We start from the raw sequence: 25,086 nt of genomic DNA, 5'->3' as shown, positions 1-25,086 counted from the left end.
GAAACAGTGCATGAAAAAGTGAGTTTTATTGTATGTAACTTATACCTCAGTATATCCAACTGTAAAACAAAACAGGAAAACTTAAATGAAGGCAGAAATCCAGATAGGTTTGGGGTGTCAGGGTGGCTCATTCAGTTAAGTGTCTGCCTTTGAATCGGGTCATGATCCCAGGGTTCTGGGATTGAGCCCTGCATTGGGCTCCCTGCTCTGTGGGGAGCCTGCTTCTTCCTCTCCCTCTGCCTGCCACTCACTCTGCTTGTGCGCTCTCTCTCTGTTAAATAAATAAATAAAATCTTTTTAAAAAAAGAAATCCAGATAAGTTTAATGAAGTACTGATTGTGCCTTTTATCTTAGGGGCATCTGCTGAACGGGAAAGCATGAATTTTCAGGACATGGGAATACAGCAGCCTAAGCCCAGAGCCACCTGAAGTAGCTGATAAGAGTTTATCTCCCTTAGAAAGCGGAGACTCCAAAGAATTAGAGCCTCATTATTAGGATTACCTAGAGATCAAAAATATCTCTTGGCACCTAGCTGGCTCAGTCAGGAGAGCATGCAACTCTTGATCTTGGAGTCATGAGTTTGAGCCCCTGGTTGGATATAGAGATTACTTAAAATAAATAAATAAATAAATAAATAAATAAATAAATGGACACAATGTTATATAAAAAAAAAATCTAACAAAATCTCTCTGTTCTTTCTGCTAAATACTGTAGGGAAATTGCCTATCTTAAATGTTGGTGCTGCAGTAACGAGGGGAAGAAGATCTCTGAGAACACATAACAAGCCGTTTCTCACATATATTTGCAACCCAAATGCATTCTGTTTGGATAGTCAAAAAAAAAAAATCTCAAGTTGGAAATTCAGTTTAAAGTTATTCCATGCTGATATCGCCTAATAGAAGCAAATGCAGATCTCTGAACTTTCATGTCATAGTTTCAAGGAAAATAAGCAAATCACAGTAAAAAATAATTATCAAACAAGTGCAAATCATTAAAAATATTGGCAATAGAAATAAATCTCAAGAGACTTTCAGTATTTGAATTATTAGCCATTTAATATAATAACTGTTTAATATATTTAAAGAAATAAAAGACAAGCTTGCTGATATAAATAGGGAACAAAAAACTGTAATGACCAAAATGAAGAAAAATCAAGTAGAATACATAGAAATTAAAGATTTAATTTAATTTAATCAAAATTAAAAGTTTTATGAATAGGTTTAGCAATTGGTGAATTCTCCTAGTTGATCTGGAGAAATTATCTAGAGAGCCTCAGAGAGACAAGAGGATAAAAATACAGAAAAGAGAGGAAGTCTAACATATCTAGTTGGAATTATAGAAAGAGAGGATAGAAAAGTTGGACAGAGGAGTATTTGTGGGCATAATGGCTGAGAATTTTCCAGTATGGACGGGAAATAGAAACTTAGAGAGTCAAACCCAAGGAATCCCAAATAGGTTAAATAAAAAGAAATACACTCTGGGAGACCTTACAGTGAAACTGCAGAACACAAAGATAGAAAATAGAAGACCTGAAAAATAGTATCCGCTAACTTGAGCTAATTGACATTTATTGAATATTCCACCCCAACCAGCAGAATGCATATGCCTTTCAAATGCATGTAGAAGGTTTATCAAGATAGATCATATTCTGGGCTATAAAATAAATCTCAACAAGTATAAAAGACTTGAAATCACAGAAAGTATGTCTTTTGACCACAAGATAATTAAATTATCCATATGCAAAAAAAAAATGAGTATTGACTTTTACCTCAGCAATTCAAGAAATGGATCATGGACCTAAATGCAAGAGCTAAAATTTAAAACTTTTAGAAAAAACAAAGGTTTTTGTGACCTTAGGTTAGGCAGTATTTTCTTAGGTGAGATACATAAAGCATGAACCATAAGAGAAAGAAATTGATAAATTGAACATCAAAATGAAAAACTACTCTTCAAAAGGCATTGTCAGGGGTGCCTGGGTGGCTCAGTCAATTGAGCATCTGCCTTTGGCTCAGGTCATGATCCCAGAGTCCTAGGATCGAGTCTGGCATCGGACTGCCTGCTCAGCTGGGAGTCTCCTTCTCCCTCTGACCCTCACCCCTCCTGTGCTCTCTCTCTGTAATAAATAAACAAAATCTTTAAAAAAATAAAAACAAAAACAAAAACCCATAAAGGCATTGTCAAGAAAGTGAAAAGACAAGACACAGATGGGGAGAAAATACTTACAAAACTCACGTATCTAACAAAGGGCTTGTATTCAGAATATATAAAGAATTTGTGTAACTAGATAATTAAAGACAAACTAATGGATAAAAGATCCAGGTGGGCATTTTACTAGATACACAGATGAAAAATAAGCACACAAAAAGATGTTCAATATCATTTTTCATCAGAGAAATGCAAATTAAAGCCACAGTGAGATACCACTATGTACCTACTAGAATGGCTAAAATTAAAGACTGATAATAGCAAGTGCTGATGAGATGTGAAGCACTGGAACTCTCATACACTTCTGGTGGTATAAAAATTATGCTGCCACTTTGGAAAATTGTTTGGCAGTTTGTTATAATGTTAAGCATACACTTATCATACAACACAGCAGTCTTGCACCTAGGTTTTTGCTCATGAGAAATGAAAACAATGGAATATTTTAAATGCTAAAGGAAAATAACTGTTAACCTAGGATTCTATATCCAGCAAAACAAAGGCAAAGATAGACATTTTCAGACAAAGAAGAGGAGAGTTGGCTAGTAAGGCACCCTTACTAAGGAAATTCTAAAGAATCTACTTCAGGCAAAAGGAAAGTGATGCCAAATGGAAATTATGAGATGCTAGAAGGAATGAATAGCAAAGAAAGTATAAATATGTGGGTGAATCTGTGTCAACTGTAGAAAATAATGTTAATAAAATATAATGGACTTTAAAACAAGATAGAATTAAAATACACAACAACAAAAGCATAAACATGAGGTGGGAGTTAATGAAATGAAACTATGCTACAATTTTCTGAATTGTCCAGAAGAGTAAAAATATTGATTGATTTTAGAGTTTGATTACTTAAGTATGCTTAATGTAATTTCTGGAGTAACCAGTAAAAGAGTAGAAACAGAGTATATACTTTCATATAATATAAAAAGATCTAGAATGATAAAAAATAAAATATTCATGTCTTAGAGTTGATAAAAAATGATAATTGAAACCTATAAACACTTGATAACATTGACTCAAAAATGTGTAATGCCAGATTGCCACAACTAAAAGGATAAGTAGAAAATCCATAGTGGATTTTTAAGCATGTCTCAGTATATAATAAACCAAATAGAATATCAGTAAGAATACACCATGCTTATTAGACTTGATCTAATGAACCATGTAGAAGTCTGTTTCATCAACTGTAGAAACATCTTTTCAAGCACACATAGCACATTATAAAATGTGACTATATACATGTTATAAAGCAAGTATCAAGAAATGTCAAACATCTGGTGTCATGTAAACTCCTCTCTGATCATAGTATTTTAAAGCTAAGAGGTAAAAACATTTGTTTTCCCACAGCCTGAAAAAACCCCAGATGTTTGAAAATTTTGATGGCATTTATGAAATATGCAAAATACAACCCTTTGAACTTAATTAAAATAATGAAATATTTCATGTAATAAACTTCTAAGAATGAAATTCAAATAATCAGATATTTTCCTGTTGTATGCCTTTTGTTAAAATTATTAACAGGCAATTATGGATCATTTTTAAGGAGTTTGACTTTTATTATGAATCAGATATAAAGTCATTCGAAGGTTTTTAGCAGAAGATACAATGATCTGATTACTCTTTGAAAAGTATCATTCTGACAGCTATCTGGAGAGTAGACTGCAGGGAGCAAGCCTGAAAGCCAGGGAGACTGGGTAGGAGAATGATGTAATAGCACAAGTAAGAAATTATGGTGGCTTGAACTAGCTTGCTGAGAAGAGGGTTCTGAAATCATTTTTACTTTTTAACTTGTTTATTGTCTGTCTCCTTTTGAATGTAAGTTCCATGAGGGTAAGGACTTTGTGGTTTTTAGTAGTGTATCTCTGGTGCTTTAAAAATGTGTGCAGTCTATAGTAGACTCTTTATATATTTGTTAATAAATGTTGTAGTGACTTGGACTTACTTTTACGTTACCAGTATTTATTGGTTTAAATTGATTTTTATTTTTCATTTGAAGCATGAAACAGTTGATGGCTATAGAAGATATTTCACTCAAATTGTAGGGTATGTATCTAATACGGAAATAACTTACTTTTACATTATGTTAAATGTCAGAACTGCTTGTTTTCTGTTTGGGTTTTAATTTTTTTTTAACACGTTATGTTGGTAATTACTGTTTTTAGGTTCTTTGTGGTGGAAGATCACATTTTACATGTGACCCAAGGATTAGTAACCAGGGCATACACTGATGAACTTTGGAACATGGCCCTCTCAAAGATAATTGCTGTCCTTAGAGCTCATTCAGTAAGTCAGACAAATTATGTTACTAAATTTTTAATTCAGTTACTTCAAGAACTTCTGAAATGTATAATGTCAGAAGAAAACCACACCTCCAACATTCTGCATTTTTTGGTAACAGCTCAGATTTGGAGGTAGTAATGTTAAGCTTTTGTTTGGTAATACTGGGCTGTAATTTTGCAACTGTCTGGGGCTTCCCAAGGCACTTTTAGTCCAGCATTATAGAAAATGAAGAATTAAGCTGGTCTCATTAGTCTCAACTGACCTCTTCATTAGATCACTGAAAAGCACCGTGAAGAAAGGGTTTTTAATTATCATCCCAAATTCTTTGTTTCCAAAATAAACTCCACCATTAAAACTCAATTGAACTTGTTCTTCGATGTTTATAATTTGTTTGCAGGAATACAATTACAGATTTCTTAAAAATATGCAATTGTCAAAATTTGAACTCTTGAAATAATGAACCTTTATGTATTGAGAGTTTTTTTTTATGAAAGTAAAATGTTCAAATATTTTGCATAATTCACCTTTTGTGGAAGTAATATGTTAGTGTTATTTATAAAGACTGTTTAAATTAATTGCTTATTATAGACTTTTTCTTAAGATAATTTTAGTAGTTTACCTTCAGTAAAATCTCCCCATACTTAAAATTTTGTAATTATTATTTATAATTTTATTATTGGGAATAGAGATTGAAAATATTTTAAAGGGTTATTAGTTTATATATAGTATTTAGATTTTAAATATACTACATTTTTATTTATAGGATTGTAGATTCTTTATATAGTATTTGTCCAATGAACTATAACTTTTTCTAACATATTAATAAAGAACAATATGTTTTATCATGGTTTACATTCAGACCAGCTCTGAATATGTAAAATTATAGTATGCTTCCTGTTAATTATATGACATCAAATACAGAGTCATAAGGTATTAAATGCAACATACCACACTAAAAATCTTATTAAATGCTGTTAAAGGGACAGAGTGAGTTTCACTACCCCTTTGAAACTAATTAGTTTCTTTTGGTGAATTAATAAGAAAATACTTCAATTTTCGGGGCGCCTGCGTGGCTCAGTTGGTTAAGCGACTGCCTTCAGCTCAGGTCATGATCCTGGAGTCCCGGGATCGAGTCCCACATCGGGCTCCCTGCTCAGCAGGGAGTCTGCTTCTCCCTCTGACCCTAATACCTCTCGTGCTCTCTATCTCTCATTCTCTCTCTGTCAAATAAATAAATAAATAATCTAAAAAAAAAAGAAAATACTTCAATTTTCATTCTTATATTGGAAAAGTAATATGTCTCTTTTATAAGAGAGTAAAAAATAGTAGAAAAGTAAAAATATGTGGTCTATATATAAACCATTTTTCACTTTAAATGTAAGTAGTTCCTTAAAATCTAGGGACTTTTAGAAATATAAGCATCACCGCTTTGACCAAAGGTTAGTGTGTGCAAATTTCAGGGAAATTTCTTTTCAGATACTAAAAGTACATTATGTTATGGCCTTTCCCTAAGAATTTTTACTGAATAGAGGAAACCAGCAATGGATCTAACTAATGACCAAGATTTTAAATTTATTATAAGTCTGGTATACTAAAGGAAACATTTTCAGGTTTTATAAATGTTTTTAACCAAATGACTGTGGTTTGTATTTGTTTCTTTGTTTGTATTTCCATCCCTCCACCTCCTCTCCCCCAGTCTTATTGTACTGATCCTGATCTTGTTCTGGAGCTGAAGAATCTCATTGTAATATTTGCAGATACTTTGCAGGTGGGTGATAATCTAACATTCATTTAATGGCTATTTTGACCACTTAAAGATATACAAAATATAGAACACGCTTGTTTAGTTTATTATGGATTGATGGTAGTAAGTAGTAACCAAATGTTTGCTTATATATTGGTATTCCCTATTACCCAAGACTTGTCATTCTCCCCTGCTTCCTGATTATGAAGCTTGGACAGAGTTCAGGAAATATTACCATCTTACTGGTCATTCAGTTAGAATAAAATTTTTGTTTGTCTAGATAAAATATTTTTGTAGTTAAAAAAAAGTGGCATGGTATAGTGGAAAAAACTCTGAACTAGAAATGAGAAGATACAAGTTCTGCCTTAGGACAAGGAGCATAGGCTCTGGGAGTCACACAAGACCCTGAGTTTGTAGTCCACCTCTGCTACTGACTAATTGTATGTTATGAGTTTTCTAAGTTTTAGATCCTCATTGGTGAAAATGGGTTTATTATTAGTTTTTGGGATTGTTTTGAGTTTTAAGTGTGATAACAAATATGAAAACGTACAGTTTGAAAGCTGTATTCACTCATTTCCTTCCTAATTTCAGGTGTACTATGACTGTGAGCAAATCACTTTACTTCTTTGTGTCTTTTTTTTTTCTTTTTAAAAATAAGATTAGATAATGGGCGCCTGGGTGGCTCAGTCGGTTAAGCGGCTGCCTTTGGCTTAGGTCATGATCCTGGAGTCCCGGGATCGAGTCCCGCATCGGGCTCCCTGCTCAGCGGGGAGTCTGCTTCTCCCTCTGACCCTCTTCCCTCTCGTGCTCTCTATCTCTCATTCTCTCTCTCTCAAATAAATAAATAAAATCTTAAAAAAAAAATAAGATTAGATAAGATTAAAATTGAATTGTCTCGAAACCCAATGTCTTTGTGATTTTCACTATCAAAGTTTTAAGCTTGTCCCTTTTTCTTGATCATGGAATTGATTGCATTTTGTTTTCATGTTTAAACTTCTGGGATTTTTATGGTTGGAAGAACATTTCGTGAAATACAGATTAGCATTTTCCAAAGTGTGATAATAGATGTTACTTTAAAAAGAGTTCTGTGTTCTAAAACATTTGGGAAATAAGTGAAGTAAAACAGATTTCTTCACTAAAAGCCTTTCTCAGAGCAAATTTATACCATATGATTCCAAAAGAAAGGTGCTTATGCAGCATTTTCCCAATAAATTTGACCCTTGAATCTTTTTTTCCTCCATATGACGTCTTACAGATCTAGAGCTTCATATAATATGCTTTGGGAAATGCTAATTCAGACTATTTGCTTCATCACAAGAATCTTTTCATCCTAGAATAATAGTTGTCTACTTTATTCTTAAGCCTAAAAAGATTCCACATACTCCTTTAGTAAATTATTTTATTCTTATATCTTTATTAATTTCTCTGCCTTATACTGTAACACTGGGATAATGTGGATTTTTTTGTTTTCATAAATTTTGTGACAAATGTATCGGTAATACTTATTTCTCTGCAAAAAAACTTTTGGTAAGTTTTATCAGAGACTACCTTAATTTTTTTAGGCCTATCTCTAAGTAACTTGAGGGAGTTTTGCTATCCTTAATGACTAAAACTATTACTACTCAAAGCACGGTGTGGATACCACTCACTGGTCTGGAAATAGTTACTAGTCCACAAACTGTTATGGATCCATAGCAAAAAGGAGCTTTTGTGAGAATGTAAATCAACTACATCACTAAGTACAAATTTTAGCTCAACTGGCATTTATTTTGTAGCAAGATTTTCTCGATGTAGGTTAGCCTCATTGATTTATATTCTGGCACAAGCTCCTTATCTCTTTGTAAACCATAACAAACTGTTCTGAACTAGCACTTTGAGTACAACTGAATGTAGAATATGTGCTGTGGTTCCAAGGATCTCTAGAGAATCGGAGAAGAGTAATAGACAATATTCAGGTAATGGAGGCTTTAGAAAGTCACACTAATGGATGTATAAACCCTTGTAAGTATACCTTTCTAATCTTACTGCTGAAGTAAGACTGAGGAAGACAAACCAGTCCTTATTACTTATCCAGCAATCCTGCAGTATTTTCATTCCACTGAAAATTGACAGGCTGAGTATTAGGTGAGTCTTATACATAATTAGTAAATGCTGACTTTTTAAGTTATACTTTTTTTTTTTCTTTTTAGACAGAGGTGGGGAGGGGCAGAGGGAGAGAGAATCTCCAGCAGGCTCCATGCCCAGCGTGGAGCCCGACGACCCTGAGATCACGACCTGAGCCAAAATTAAGAGTTGGGATGCTTAACTGACCGAGTGACCCAGGCGCCCCTTAAGTTATACCTTTTTTTTTTTTTTAAGATTTTTAATTTATTTATTTTACAGGGAGAGACACAGCGAGAGAGGGAACACAAGCAGGGGAGTGGGAGAGGGTGAAGCAGGCTCCCCACTGAGCAGGGAGCCCGATGCGGGGCTCGATCCCAGGACTCCGGGTTCATGACCTGAGCCGAAGGCAGACGCTTAACGACTGAGCCACCCAGGCGCCCCAGTTATACCTTTTTTTAATTGAAGAATTGGGGAGGGTCTTTTCATAAAAATTAAAGAATATTGAATGATACTTAGTTTTTAAAGTTGGCACTTTGCCGCCCTAAGGAAAAATTTCTTCTCATATTTCATTTTATTACTTAAAGCTGACTAAACAATAACATTAACAAGTAACTCCAGCATATTATAGTTCTGTTTATTGCTTATTAAGTAAATCAGAAGTAAACATTTATGATTCATTCACTGACAGTTTTTGAGCACCCACCATGTACTTATACTGTAACACTGTGTGTGTATACACACACACACACACACACACACACACACGTAAGCTAGATGATGTGTAAAACGATAGAGACAAAAATCAGTAAGACAGTGGTATATAAAAATCCTTCAAGAAATTTACGGTTTAGTTGTAAACAAATAAGATATATAAGACATATTAATATAGCAGTATATTAACAAGCTCTGAGCTCGCAGAAGATGGAATGTCTACCTTTGATTCCAGGAGTTGGGAAAGTCTGTATAAAAAGTTGAAATGTGAGTTGGAAATTAAAAGATGAGTTCAGCAGGTACATATCAATAAAGGCATGAATGGCAGAGAAAATAAAATAGATGTGTAAACTATAGATGGAGGGATAGTATGGTGAGCATGAGATTGGTCAAGCAGCTTGATTGTAATAGAAACTTTAGTAGATGGGTGTGAGCAAAGAAGGGCAAAGAGTGGTAATGAAACTGACAAGGTACTTTGACCCAAATTATGGCAAGACTTGTGGGACTTTAGTAAGTCTTTGGTAGTTTTTAACCAGTGGAATGGCATGATCATATTTGTACTTTAAATGATAATTTGGAGAGTCTTAGCAATAGATTGAGTTGAAAGAGACAGATGGTTGGAACTTCAGTCTAGGCAAGAGTTGTGAAGGACCGAAATAAAGCAGTGGCACTGGGAATACTTCTGGAAAAAAGTAAGTGATGGAGAAGAATGATAGATTTGAGATTTGTGAAGGAGGTAAAATCAAAAGACTTTGGTGAATGATTAGATATGTTTGTGTGTGAGTCATTTAGATGTTTTTCAAGTTTCTTTCCTGATAAATTGAATTGATGGTTGAACTATTAGCATAGATAGGAAACAGGAAAAGCACTTTGTCTAGTTGAAAAGGGAAGAGATAAGTTAACTTTAGCATGCTTGTTGGCAGACTGACTGGAGATGTCTAACAGGTGTTGGAATTAAATATTTGGAACTTCCAGAGGTATAACTAGAGATGTAGATTCAGGATAATCAGAGAAAATAGTGTTTGAAATCAGTAGACTTCAGATTTTGCTAGAGACCTAGAAGAAAAGTCTAAGGATGGAGATAGAAGAAAAAGGGAAACTGGAAGGACGACTGTTCATAGATAAGAGAACAAAGAGAGAGAGTGGTGTTACAGAATTCAAAGCAGACAAGTGTCAAGAGAGGTAATGCAGAGTGAGAGATCATTGACTTTCATATTTAGGAGATAATCTGTGACATTGTTGAGAGCAGTTTTAAAGGAATAGGAGTGGCAGTTAGATTGTAGTAGGTTTGGCTGTGAAGAGAGTAACAAAAGGAAGCATCTGGCAGGGCACAGCAAATCCAGGAAGGGCTTTTTTATTTTTTCTTACTTTTCTTGGTTTAAGGATGGGAAGTAATTAGCATATTTATTTAGCCAAAAGAAAGGAACTAGTGGAAGTTAAAGACAATAGTGAAGAGATAGTCCATGGAGCAGTTCCTGCAGGAGTAAGATAAAAAATAAAGAAGAGGGAAACCCTGAAGGGAAAAGGGACAACTCTGTGATGCAGCAGAAATTTTTGTTCCTGAAATGGGTAAAATTTCAATGACTTTGGAGTTGGAAAGGAATAAAGTTTTGGAGAGTGTATGTTTGATGAGAAGGTGTCTATTTTCCCTAAATAGTGCAGTCCATCTTAAACTGAAGGTGCAAAAGGAAGCCAGCGTGTTTCAGACAAAATATTCCCTTTTCTTTTATCCTCTTTAGGGATCACCTTCCAAGACCCCATTATGTAGCTCACTAACCCTTTACTTTTTCTTCAGTTTTGACTTCTAATACTTTTTAAGGTTAACAATGCAATCCAGACTGAAAACAGAGAGAAGAAATGGAAAAATTACTCCAGTTCCATAAAACCGTAGACTTTCTTACTTAGTGCAACCTGGTAGAAAGTCAAAAGGATATCTTCTTTTCATGCTGTTGGAATGACATACAATTTGATATAGTGATCACTTTCAAACAGTTCTTCAGTATTTCCAGCATTTCTCTAATGAATATATTTACTTATTTGACTTGTTTATCTGCTTTTGTTGTGTTTGTTTTAGGGTTATGGTTTTCCAGTGAACCGACTTTTTGACCTTTTATTTGAAATAAGAGATCAATACAATGAAACACTTCTTAAGAAATGGGCTGGAGTTTTCAGGTTAGTCAAAAACCATGGAACCTTAATGTAGTAGTGAAAAGCTTGTCAAATGCTAAAGTGATTGATTTTACATTTAGCAATAAAAAATGCTTATAATAATTTTTTTATTGTGGTAAAATATGCATAACAAATTTTGCATTTTAACCTTTTTAAAATATACAGTTCACTTACATTAAGTACGTTTATATTGTTGCAGCCATCCCTACTATCCTTCAGAACTTTTCCATCTTCCCAAACTGAAACTGTACCAATTAAACATTAACTCCCTAGTCCCTTCTAGCTCCTGGCAATCACCATTCTACTTTGTCTCTATGAATTTGGCTACTCTAGGTACTTCATATAAGTGGACTCCTACAGCGTTTGTCTGTTTTTTTGTGTCTGGATTATTTCATTTAGCATAATGTTTCCCAGGTCCATCCATGTTGTAGCCTGTATCAGTAGCTCATTCTTTTTCGAGGCTGAATAATATTCCGTTGTATGGATATGACCACATTTTATTTATCTGTTTATCCATCTATGGATATTTGGGTCATTTGCACCTTTTTGCTGTTGTGAGTAATGCTCCTGGGAATACTGATATACAAATATATGTTTGAGTTCCTGTGTTCAATTCTTTAGGATATATATCCAGAAGTGGAATTGCTGGATTTATATGGCACATATGTTTAATAAATTGAGGAAGAAGAACCAGCATACTGTTTTTTCCAGAGTGGCTGGACCATTTATAATAAATTTTTAATTATACTACTTTTGGTTCTAATCTCTGTAATTCCTCCCACCCCTGCCACAACCAGTAAATGATTAGATATAAGGCTGTAAGTATTCCAAGGTATTTAGTATTAGAAACAGATTTATAGCTTTTAAATTTTGTTTGGAGAAAGTGTTATTTTTATAAACAACATAACTAGATTAAAAATCTTTAAAGCATCTAATTAGGAAAATTACTTTTGCTTTAATCACTTGCCTGCAGGGAATAATGGACAAAGTATTTTAAGATCTATATAATTTTGTATTGTCATGAAAAGAGAAACTTGTTCCCTAATTCTGAAACCTTTTCTCCCCCCCTCCTCCTTCCCTTTCCCCCTCCTTCCCTTTCTTCCTTTCTTTTTCTTTTTTCTTTCTGTCAAGAAAACATGTAAATCTTGAGATCTTACATCGGGTCACCCAAATATGATAGAAGTGATGTGGCAATAATACTTGATGAGATTAAAACAGAAAATAAGATCTAATATCAAGGAATATCTAATATTCCTTGGCGTTTGCCTTATCAGTTTTCAAAACTATGGAGGGTTGACCTTCTGAATACTGTGATAGAAATCTTTTTTAAAATACCTAAGTGGTTTGTAAGGTGATACACTTTTGTTAAAATCAACCAAATAAATTCTGATTTACAGTTTTTGTATTAACATTCCTTAGGGATTATATTGTCAGGATGTTATCTCAAGTGGACAATTGACAGTCTTGATGTAACATGTATTAAGTGTCAGCAATTTTTTGATCTTTAATATTTTAGAAATACAGTAGTGCTTATTGATAGGAGTGGTAATCTGCAATGTATATGCTATGATATAATGTGATATAATATGACATCTTTATATATAAAATCTTTCTATATATTTATATATATAAAATCTTAAAGGGTTGATGTTATTAACTTGCCCTCTTCAGAAGAGTGTTTAAGTTTTTACAATTGTTGATAGATGTTCATTGAGCCAGCTGTTTTCTCTTATTTATCATAAGACTTCTAGTATGAGGGGGCACCTGGGTAGCTCAGTTGGTTAAACGTCTGACTCTTGATTTCAGCTCAGGTCATGATCTCAGGGCCATGAGATCCAGCCCTGCATTGGGCTGCACACTCAGTGTGGAGTCTGCTTGAGATCCTCTCCCTCTGCCTCCCTTCCCCCACCCCACTAATAGAGCTTGTGTGCTTTCTTCCTCTCTCTCTTTCCTTCAAATAAATAAAAGAAATCTTAAAAAAAAAAAAAAAAGACTTCTAGTAATGAGATTGTTCCCCAAGATTGGGGAAACCATGAGGTATTGTTTTCTCTCTGAGAAGCTAATGGGTTCATTCAGATGTAGATAGGATTAATGTTATCCTCCTTTGTAGTTGGGGAGGAGAATGAGTGATAGCATGTCACTTGTAATGCATAATTCCCAAATGTATTTTGACTTCTACTTTCAGTACCCTTCTCGATCACGCTTTTTCCTTAGGTTTTTGAGAAGTAGCAGAGGGGCACTTGGCTGGCTTAGTCAGTAGAGCATGTGACTCTTGATCTTGGCTCGGGTTGTAAGTTTGAGCCTCATGTTGGGTGGTATAGAGATTACTTAAGAATAAAATCTTGAAACAAATAAGAAAAGTAGCAGAATTTAAGCTTTTCTTATTCCTGACCTAAATCTTCAAATATTTTACAGGTAGTGAAGTGACAACCTAACAATGGCAAAAAAGTAAAAGTTACCATCAATACTGAATAATTAAAACTTGGCTACTTCCATGATAGAATTTATAGTCTGACTATTGTTATAGTTTATTTATCTGTGTGTGGTTCTCTCCAACTGTATTGTCAACACCAGTGTTGTTTATATTTATAGTCTTGATTGCCTAGCTCCAATTATAGTGCTTTACACAGAGTAGGAACTCAGTAAATGTTTATAGAATTCAGTTCAGTAAACAGTCCCTTTTAAGACTACATTAACATTTTCAGAATATGAATGTATCATTCAATAAATTATCTGTCCTTGCATATTAACTAATTCTTGGCATTTGTGTAAAGTAAGTAGTTTATGGTCTTAGTAGTTTTATAATCTGTAACTCGCCTTTTTTAAGAATTTTAATTCCAATATAGTTAACATACAGTGTTATATTAGCTTCAGGTTTACAGTATAGTGGTTCAACAATTCTGTTTCTCAGTGTTCATCAAGATAAGTGTACTCTTAATTCCCTTTACCAATTTTACCCATCCCTCCACTCACCTACCCTCTGGTAACCATTTGTTTGTTCTCTATAGTATAATTTTCCTTTTAACCCCTTATTTTAAAATACTGTTTAGAAGGAAATAGAATTAGTTGAAGCCTCTCACGATATTTTAGGTGAACAATCTTATTCCTCCCCATCCCCAAACAGTCTTATTGCAACTACCTTGTGCACCATCATGATTTACAAACCTGTGCCTTTATTTCCAGCCTCTCATAAAGACCCCAGGCCCATTTGTCAGTGAGATATTAGTCATCCACTGCTGAAACCGTATCCTCTTGAGATCTCCCTTACCTTGGCAAATATCTCTAATGAGCGACACTTAACATCATTTGTTCCTTTGCCCTGTTTAGAAACCACACATACATCCGGATGACACCTTCCTTCATAATGCTCATTTAGTTTTTAAAAACTGTCTATATATTCTACTTCTTTTTCCTTTAAATTTTTTATTGTTATGTTAATCACCATACATTATTACATCACAGGTTTTGATGTAGTGTTCCATGATTCATTGTTTGTGCATAACACCCAGTGCTCCACGCAAAACGTGCCCTCTTTAATACCATCACCAGGCTAACCCATCCCCCACCCCCTCCCCTCTAGAACTCTCAGTTTGTATCTCAGAGTCCATCGTCTCTCATGGTTCATCTCCCCCTCCAATTTACCCCCCTTCATTCTTCCCCTCCAGCTATCTTCTTTTTTTTTCCTTAACATATATTGCATTATTTGTTTCAGAGGTACAGATCTATGATTCAACAGTCTTCCACAATTCATAGCGCTCACCATAGCACATAACCTCCCCAGTGTCTATCACCCAGCCACCCCATCCCTCCCACCCCCCCACCACTCCAGCAACGCTCAGTTTGTTACATGAGATTAAGAATTCCTCATATCAGTGAGGTCATAGGATACATGTCTTTCTCTGATTGACTCATGTCACTCAGCATAACACCCTCCAGTTCCATCCACGTTGCAAATGGCAAAATCTCATTCCTTTTGATGGCTGCATAATATTCCATTGTGTATATAGACCACATCTTCTCTATCCATTCATCTGTTGATGGACATCTTGGCTCTTTCCACAGTTTGGCTATTGTGGACATTGCTGCTATAAACATTGGGGTGCACGTACCCCTTCGGATCCCTACATTTGTATCTTTGGGGTAAATACCCAGTAGTGCAAGTGCTGGATCATATGGTAGCTCTATTTTCAACTTTTTGAGGAACCTCCATACTGTTTTCCAGAGGGGTTGCACCAGCTTGCATTCCCACCAGCAGTGTAGGAGGGTTCCCCTTTCTCCGCATCCCCACCAATATCTGTGGTTTCCTGACTTGTTAATTTTAGCCATTCTGACTGGTGTGAGGTGGTATCTCATGGAGGTTTTGATTTGGATTTCCCTGATGCCAAGCGATGTTGAGCACTTTTTTATGTGTCTGTTGGCCATTTGGATGTCTTCTTTGGAAAAATGTCTGTTCATGTCTTCTGCCCATTTCTTGATTGAATTATTTGTTTGATAAGTTCTTTATAGATTTTGGATACTAGTCCTTTATCTGATATGTCATTTGCAAATATTTTCTCCCATTCTGTCAGTTGTCTTTTGGTTTTGTGGACTGTTTCTTTTGCTATGCAAAAGCTTTTTATCTTGATGAAATCCCAATAGTTCATTTTTGCCCTTGCTTCCCTTGCCTTTGGTGATGTTTCTAGGAAGAAGTTGCTGCGGCTGAAGTTGAAGAGGTTGCTGCCTGTGTTCTCCTTTAGGATTTTGATGGACTCCTATCTCACATTTGGTCTTTCAACCATTTGGAGTCTATTTCTGTGTGTGGTGTAAAGAAATGGTCCAGTTTCATTCTTCTGCATGTGGCTGTCCAATTTTCCCAACACCATTTGTTGAAGAGACTGTCTTTTCCATTGGACATTCTTTCCTGCTTTGTCAAAGATTAGTTGGCCATAGAGTTGAAGGTCCATTTCTGGGCTCTCTATTCTGTTCCATTGATCTGTGTGTCTGTTTTTGTGCCAGTACCATACTGTCTTCATGATGACAGCTTTGTAATAGAGCCGGAAGTCCAGAATTGTGATGCCGCCAGCTTTGCTTTTCTTTTTCAACATTCCTCTGGCTATTCAGGGTCTTTTTTGGTTCCATAAAGATTTTAGGATTATTTGTTCCATTTCTTTGAAAAAAGTGGATGGTATTTTGATGGGGATTGCATTGAATGTGTAGATTGCTCTAGGTAGCATTGACATCTTCACAATGTTTGTTCTTCCAATCCATGAGCATGGAATGTTTTCCATTTCTTTGTGTCTTCCTCAATTTCTTTCATGAGTATTTTATACTTTTCTGAGTACAGATTCTTTGCCTCTTTGGTTAGATTTATTCCTAGGTATCTTATGCTTTTAGGTGCAATTGTAAATGGGATCGACTCCTTGATTTGTCTCTCTTCTGTCTTGTTGTTGGTGTATAGGAATGCCACTGATTTCTGTGCATTGATTTTATATCCTGCCACTTTACTGAATTCCTGTATGAGTTCTAGCAGTTTTGAGGTGGAGTCTTTTGGGTTTTCCACATAAAGTATCATATCATCTGCAAAGAGTGAGAGTTTGACTTCCTCCTTGCCAATTTGGATGCCTTTGATTTCTTTTTGTTGTCTGATTGCTGTGGCTAGGACTTCTAATACTGTGTTTAATAGCAGTGGTGATAGTGGACATCCCTGCCGCGTTCCTGACCTTCGAGGGAAAGCTCTCAGTTTTTCCCCATTGAGAATGATATTCGCAGTAGGTTTTTCATAGATGGCTTTTATGATATTGAGGTATGTACCCTCTATCCCTATACTCTGAAGAGTTTTGATCAAGAAAGGATGCTGTCCTCTGTCAAATGCTTTTTCTGCATCTATTGAGAGGATCATATGATTCTTGTTCTTTCTTTTGTTAATATATTGTATCACATTGATTGATTTGTGGATGTTGAACCAACCTTGCAGACCAGGGATAAATCCCACTTGGTCATGGTGAATAATCCTTTTAATGTACTGTTGGATCCTATTGGCTAGTATTTTGGTGAGAATTTTTGCATCCATGTTCATCAAGGATATTGGTCTGTAATTCTCCTTTTTGATGGGGTCTTTGTCTGGTTTTGGGATCAAGGTAATGGTGGCCTTATAAAATGAGTTTGGAAGTTTTCCTTCCATTTCTATTTTTTGGAACAGTTTCAGGAGAATAAGAATTAATTTTTCTTTAAATGTTTGATAGAATTCCCCTGGGAAGCCATCTGGCCCTGGGCTTTGGTTTGTTGGGAGATTTTTGATGACTGCCTCAATTTCCTTAGTGGTTATGGGTCTGTTCAGGTTTTCTGTTTCTTCCTGGTTCAATTTTGGTAGTTGATACATCTCTAGGAATGCACCCATTTCTTCCAGGTTATCTAATTTGCTGGCATAGAGTTGCTCATAATATGTTCTTATAATTGTTTGTATTTCTTTGGTGTTGGTGGTGATCTCTCCTCTTTCATTCATGATTTTGTTGATCTGGGTCATTTCTCTTTTCTTTTGGATAAGTCTGGCCAGGGGTTTATCAATCTTGTTAATTCTTTCAAAGAACCAGCTCCTAGTTTCGTGGATCGGTTCTACTGTTCTTTTGGTTTCTATTTCATTGATTTCTGCTCTGATCTTTATTATTTCTCTTCTCCTGCTGGGTTTAGGCTTTATTTGCTGTTTTTTCTCCAGCTCCTTTAGGTGTAGGGTTAGGTCGTGCATTTGAGACCTTTCTTGTTTCTTGAGAAAGGCTTGTATTGCTATATACTTTCCTCTTAGGACTTCCTTTGCTGCATCCCAAAGATTTTGAACAGTTGTGTTTTCATTTTCATTGGTTTCCATGAATTTCTTTAATTCTTCTTTAATTTCCTGGTTGACTCATTCATTCTTTAGTAGGATGCTCTTTAGCCTCCATGTATTTGAGTTCTTTCTGACTTTCCTCTTGTGATTGAGTTCTAGTTTCAAAGCATTGTGGTCTGAAAATAGGGAGGAAATAATCCCAGTGTTTTGGTAGCGGTTGAGACCTGATTTGTGACCTAGGATGTGATCTATTCTGGAGAATGTTCCATGTGCACTAGAGAAGAATGTGTATTCTGTTGCTTTGGGATGGAATGTTCTGAATATGTCTGTGAAGTCCATTTGGTCCAATGTGTCATTTAAAGTCTTTATTTCCTTGTTGATCTTTTGCTTAGATCTGTCCATTTCAGTCAGGGGGGTGTAAAGTCCCCCACTATTATTGTATTGTTGTCAATGTGTTTCTTTGCTTTTGTTATTAATTGCCTTATATAATTGGCTGCTTCCATGTTAGGGGCATAGATATTTACAATTGTTAGATCTTCTTGTTGGATAGACCCTTTAAGTAGGATGTAGTGTCCTTCCTTATCTCCTATTACAGTCTTTGGTTTAAAATCTAATTTGTCTGATATAAGGATTCCCACCCCAGCTTTCTTTTGGTGTCCATTAGCATGGTAAATGGTTTTCCACCCCTCACTTTTAATGTGGGGGTGTCTTTGGGTCTAAAATGAGTCTCTTGGAGACAGCATATCAATGGGTCTTGTTTTTAATCCAATCTGATAGCCTGTGTCTTTTGATTGGAGCATTTAGCCCATCTACATTCAGGGTGACTATTGAAAGATATGAATTCAGTGCCATTGTATTGCCTGTAAGGTGACTGTTACTGTATATTGTCTGTGTTCCTTTCTGGTCTATGCTGCTTTTAGGCTCTCTCTTTGCTTAGAGGACCCCTTTCAATATTTCTTGGAGGACTGGTTTCGTGTTTGCAAATTCCTTTAGTTTTTGTTTGTCCTGGAAGCTTTTTATCTCTCCTTCTATTTTCAATGACAGCCTAGCTGGAGATAGTGTTCTTGGCTGCATATTTTTCTCGTTAAGTGCTCTGAAGATACCATGCCAGTCCTTTCTGGCCTGCCAGGTCTCTGTGGATAGGTCTGTTGCCAGTCTAATGTTTCTACCATTGTAGGTTACATATCTCTTCTTCCGAGCTGCTTTCAAGATTTTCTCTTTGTCTGTGAGACTCGTAAGTTTTACTATTAAATGTCGGGGTGTTGACCTATTTTTATTGATTTTGAGAGGGGTTCTCTGTGCCTCCTGGATTTGGATGCCTGTTTCCTTCCCCACATTAGGGAAGTTCTCTGTTATAATTTGCTCCAATGTACCTTCTGCCCCTCTCTCTCTTTCTTCTTCTTCTGGGATCCCAATTATTCTAATTTTCGTCTTATCATATTGCTTCTCTCTCGAATTCTGCCCTCGTGATCCAGTAGTTGTTTATCTCTCTCTTTCTCAGCTTCTTTATTTTCCATCATTTGGTCTTCTATATCGCTAATTCTCTCTTCTGCCTCATTTATCCTAGCAGTTAGTGCCCCCAGTTTTTTATTCCACCTCATTAATAGCCTTTTTGATTTCGACTTGCTTAGATTTTAATTCTTTTATTTCTCCAGGAAGGGTTTCTCTAAGAACTTTCATGGTGTTTTCAAGCCCACCTAGTATCTTTAAAATCATGATTCTGATCTCTAGGTCCGATATCGTACTAATGTCCGTATTGAGTCGGTCCCTGGCGGACGGTACTACCTCTTGATCTTTTTGTTGAGGTGATGTTTTTCGTCTTGTCATTTTGTCCAGATGAGAATAGATGAATGAGAGAACAAAATGCTAACAGGTTAACCACGTCCCCAGAAAATATACTCTAAACAAATCAGAAAAGACCTGAAACCAGGGGAAAAGAAAGGGAAAGAGAGAAAAAAGAGAAAAAAAAAAAGAAAAAGATAAAAGCAAACAAAATAGAACAAAACAAAAGAAAAACAATATGATCATATATGATCGGACTAGTGCATAGATCAGTGCCACACACTAGATTTTGGGTGTATTTTGGTCTGTTAGAGGAAAGTGCCTCCTAAAATTTTAAGGAAAGAAAGACTTATATATGTACAAAATAAGGGTTGATACAATGAAGGGATGGAATATGACTGTAAAGATGAAAATTATAAAAAATTTTTAAAAAGTAATTGATAAGGTGCTTGAAAAAAGAAAGAAGAGGATTAAAAAAAAAGGAAAGAAAAAAAGAAGGGGAGAGAATGTGATCAGGCAGGAGACCAGAACAAAGCCATACACTAGAGATTTAGGGTGTATTTTGATATGTTAGAAGAAAGTGTATCTCAAAATTTTAAAGAGAGAACAACTTGGGCGCCTGGGTGGCTCAGTTGGTTAAGCGACTGCCTTCGGCTCAGGTCATGATCCTGGAGTCCCGGGATCGAGTCCCGCATCGGGCTCCCTGCTCGGCAGGGAGTCTGCTTCTCCCTCTGACCCTCTTCCCTCTTGTGCTCTCTGTGTCTCATTCTCTCCTTCTCAAATAAATAAATAAAATCTTTAAAAAAAAATAAAAAAAAATAAAGAGAGAACAACTTATATATATATATGTATGTATATATATCTGCCAAAAATAAGGGTAACTACTATGAAGGGATAGAATATGACTCTAAAAATGAAAAATAAAAATGTTTTTTTAAAAAAGGGATTGATAAGATTTTGGTTGAAAAAGGGAAAAAGAAAAATTCAGAAAAAAAGTTAAAAAAATTAACTTTGAAAGACTAATGAATCATGGTAAAAAAGCCATGAATTCTATGTGCAGTATTCCCCTGGCGCTGTAGTTCTCCCATTCTCATTGATCAGTAAACTTGGGTCTTGGCTGGCTGTTCGTGCTGATCTTCTGGGGGAGGGGCCTGTTTCCGTGGTTCCCAAATGTCTTTGCCAGAGGTGGAATTGTCCCGCCGTTGCCGGTCCAGGCTAAGTAATCTGCTTGGGTTTGCTCTCGGGAGCTTTTGTTCCCTGCGAGCTTTCTGTACAGCTTTGGAGGACAAGAGTGAAAATGACGGCCTCCCAATCTCTGCCCGTGAGGAGCCGAGAACTCGGAGCCCCGCTCCTCAGTGCGCCCCCAGAGAAAAGCAGTCACTCCCTCCCGTCTCCCCGGTCTCCGGCCGCACTCTGTGCTCACCCGGCCTGTGACCAAGCGTTTCTATCTCTGGCTCCCAACCCCGTGTGGAGTCTCCAAACCCAGTAGATCCCTGCGGTGCACTCCCGCGCCGCTCCTCCTGGGGGAGGAAGGGGAGTCTCCCCGGCTCTGCTGCTTGTTGGGTCCCTGCTGGAGGCGCAGTGGCCCGACTGGGCCGTGGATCACAGTTTATGGCAACCCCAAGCTGAGAGCCTGCGCCTCGGCTCCGTCTCTGCAGCCGGCTTCCCCGCTCAGATACCTGGGAGCTCTTCCGCACTCAGGCACCCCTGGTCTTTTTGTGACCTTGAGGGTCCTGAGACCACACTGTCCCGCGAGGGTTCTACCCCCCCCCCCGTCCCCCCGCACCCCCCCTTATCCACTGGAGCAATGTCCCTCAGCAGATCCAACTTCTAAAAGTTCCGGTTTTGTGTCTGCTGCTGTATCACTTGCCAGAAGGGGCCGACGGAGGCCCCCTCCCCCGCCGTCTATCCTCCCGAATATCGCTTTGGATTCACTTCTCTGCACGTCCTACCTTCCAGAAAGTGGTCGCTTTCTGTTCAGAGAGTTGTTGCTATTGTTTTCTTTGATCTCCTGTTGAGTTCGTAGGTGTATAGAATGGTTTGATCCCTATTCAGCTGAATTCCTGAGACCAAACGAAATCCAGGTCTCCTACTCTTCCACACATCCTACCTTCCAGAAAGTGGTCGCTTTCTGTTCAGAGAGTTGTTGCTATTGTTTTCTTCGATCTCCTGTTGAGTTCGTAGGTGTTTAGAATGGTTTGATCCCTATTCAGCTGAATTTCTGAGACCAGACGAAATCCAGGTCTCCTACTCCTCCGCCATCTTGCTCCGCCCCCTATATATTCTACTTCTTACTTTGCCACCTTCCTTTCTGCCCCCACCAGGACAGCCTTAATTCAGATCCTTATCACCTCTTATCTAGATTATTCTTCATCTCTTTCGCACTGGCCTCTGTGTTCATTATTGCTCTTTTTCCAGTTTATCCTCCATATAGTGGACCTATGACATTTGTCTCCCTAAAACCTATTAATGGTACTCCAGGCTAAAATCTGGGTGTCTCAGTTTGTCTACCTGCCTGGCCTCATTTATACCATGTCTTTTGTGTACTTGACACTCCAGTAATATTGCACTACCTTTGATTGACTCCCTCCCACATTCAGACTTTTTTTTACCCCTTATGCTTTTTCTTGTTATGTTCCATCTTTCTGAAATGATGTTCTTGCATAATCTCATTAGAAGTATTTCTTTTTCATCTTGAAAGACCCCACAGAGCTCATGGTTTCTCTATAAAACTTTCAATGAGATATCGCCCACCTACTCTGGTAAACTTAATCATTTCTTCCTTTGTGCTATTTCTGAACCTTGCACCTCTTTTATTGTATGTATAATGCGTTATTATAAACATTATTATTTGTTTTCATATCTCCTTTTAGGTTGAGAACAAAGATTTTGCTCTTATGTTCATGCAGTAGGGAATTTTCATCACAATTACCCCAGCGCCTGGCACACAATAGGAGCTCAATAAATATTAGTCAAGCTGAATTATTGATTAAAAGAAAGTAGGGGCACCTGGGTGGCTCAGCCGGTTAAGCAGCTGCCTTCCGCTCAGGTCATCATCCCAGGGTCCTGGGATCAAGCCCCACATCAGTCTTCATGCTCGACGGGCAGCCTGCTTCTCCCTCTCCCACTCCCCCTGCTTCTCCCTCTCCCACTCCTCTTGCTTGTGTTCCTGCTCTCGCTATCTCTCTCTCTCTGTCAAATAAATAAATAAAATCTTTAAAAAAAAAGTTGACGATTAGATAGCAAGTATATCTGGACAGTCTGGGTTATGCTACAGTAACAAAAATGCCCCATATCTCAGAGGATGAAAATAGACATTTTATTTCTCACACAGAAGTCCCTAGTGGTCTAGTGGTCCAAGATCCAGGCTGTTTACATTTGTGTTACTATATTCTCTACATTCTCAACATTTGTATTACCATGGGAAAGAGAGTCACACAGTTAGTTCATAAATTAGACTTGAACCAACACCTATCACTTCCATTCACAACCCAGTAGCCAAAACTGGTGATATAGCTCTCTCTGCCTTTGCAAGGGGGCTGTGTAGAAGAGCACAAGGGTACTGGGTGAATAGTAACTCTCCCTGCCTTACTAAATATAAAAGGTCCTTTTGTAAATACAACCATTTTGAAAAGACTAAATAAATAGAAGGCACTGTTTTCATGTTCAAGGAAGTTATGACCTAGTTGGGAAGAGAGAAAAGACTTAGAATTTGAGAATTGTCCCTATGAAGAAATACAACTGGAATACTCTTCACCTCATGGCTTTGTTTTTAGAAATAGATAATGAGTTTGTTCAGACTGCACATCTTAAGAATTATTCTAGGGGGTAGGCAATGCTGGTGCAGTTGGTGAAACATGTGACTCTTGATCTTGGGGTCGTGAGTTCAATCCCAGTGTTGTGTGTGATTACTTAAATAAATAAATAAACTTTTTTAAAAAAAGAATTGTCCTAGAGAAAAAACTAAAACTAAAGTGCTGAGAGGATATAAAACAAGTGGGAAGAAGAGATCGCATATGAATTTTGAGGGACAATAGCTTTTGGCCTTTTGACTAAGATCAAGTGACTTTTGCGGGACAAGGTTTATTTGGTATTGAATTTTAGAATTGTCTAATAAAAATGCTTTTGTAGTAATTGTTCTTTTTTTAAAGTATTTAAAGTATTGTCTGTATCACTCTAGTGATACATTTTTTTAATGTTAAGTTTTCAATTCTTTCTTCTTTCTTAACAGGGACATTTTTGAAGAAGATAATTATAGCCCCATTCCTATTGTTAATGAAGAAGAATATAAAGTAGTCATCAGTAAATTTCCCTTTCAAGACCCGGACCTTGAAAAGGTACAAGCTGGTTTCTAATTCAATAATTTTCTTAAACATAAATTCATAATAGTTATTGCTACATAATACTGACCTGATATTGTAAGTGAGAGTGGCTTCTTTTGAGGCTTTTGTTGTTGTGTTATTTGAGAAAATCAGTTATGTTTTGTTAACTTTTAAAGATTATGTTACTACTACTACTACAACTACTGCTGTTTTTGTGAAGTTAAGAAGGGACTTTCCTGGGGATACTAGGAGCAGTTGTCCCAAATGTTAGGTGAATTCCCAGGACAGGTATTAGTAACATTATGTGGATTCCAAATTAGATAAAGTAAATGTTGAGTAGATTATAGGAATAAGAGTACATTCTAGGGAAAGAGAGGAGAATTTATTTGAAATTTTCATCTTGTGGAAGATCTTATTTTGTGTTTTCTTTTCTAGAAATATATTTCTGCAAAAAGTTTATCTTGGTTAAATAAGAGGTGTATGAAGGCAATTGCCACTGTAGATTTTTTCTTTAAGTAGGAATGGTTTTTTTTGTAGGCAAGATGTCTGAACAAAAGACATGATAGAGAAAGAAAATAGGCCAGCATGTAGAGTATTGTGGGAATACACATGATTGCACATGTATGTTCATACCTGCACACAAGCACACAGTCATACCTATCCAGTATCTCTGGGTAGAATCAGATCTGGGAAAAGGGTATCATATTTTCTGTTATTGTCACTTTTTTATTCTTTTTTTTCTCTTTACTTTTCTTAATTATTTTCCAACTCTTTATAATTTAGTTCTTCTCTATGTTTTTATTTCTTCACAATGAAGAACAAAAGTGAATTTTGAGTGAATTGTGTGAACTGTGACTGTAAATTTTTATTTTTTTATATGCATAAACTAGGCATATTATGTGTAATGTCATTAAATATAGGACCACATAATTAAATGCATAGCCTTTAGATTATAGCTAAGACTGCCACTA

General features: G+C 36.5%; 1 protein-coding gene across 4 annotated transcripts in view; it reads left to right on the top strand.

The window, feature by feature from the left end:
* Positions 1-25,086, top strand: part of EXOC6 (exocyst complex component 6) — a 227,377-nt gene that overhangs the window by 81,051 nt on the left and 121,240 nt on the right. For 3 of the 4 annotated variants that reach the window (XM_028098444.2, XM_088019985.1, XM_028098443.2), the window contains exons 10-14: positions 4,202-4,248; positions 4,368-4,488; positions 6,182-6,253; positions 11,118-11,215; positions 24,025-24,130. In XM_028098444.2, the coding sequence (XP_027954245.1) occupies positions 4,202-4,248; positions 4,368-4,488; positions 6,182-6,253; positions 11,118-11,215; positions 24,025-24,130 (444 nt within the window). The remainder of the gene's footprint in view (positions 1-4,201; positions 4,249-4,367; positions 4,489-6,181; positions 6,254-11,117; positions 11,216-24,024; positions 24,131-25,086) is intronic. The other variant, XM_028098441.2, reaches the window with a different exon arrangement.

This window comes from Eumetopias jubatus, unplaced genomic scaffold (assembly GCF_037043125.1).
Source record: "Eumetopias jubatus isolate StellerSeaLion01/CBP00866 unplaced genomic scaffold, mEumJub1_p1.0 scaffold_17, whole genome shotgun sequence".
NCBI lineage: Eukaryota > Metazoa > Chordata > Mammalia > Carnivora > Otariidae > Eumetopias > Eumetopias jubatus.
Note: the sequence above shows the minus strand (reverse complement) of the source record. Positions and strands in the feature narration are given on the sequence as shown.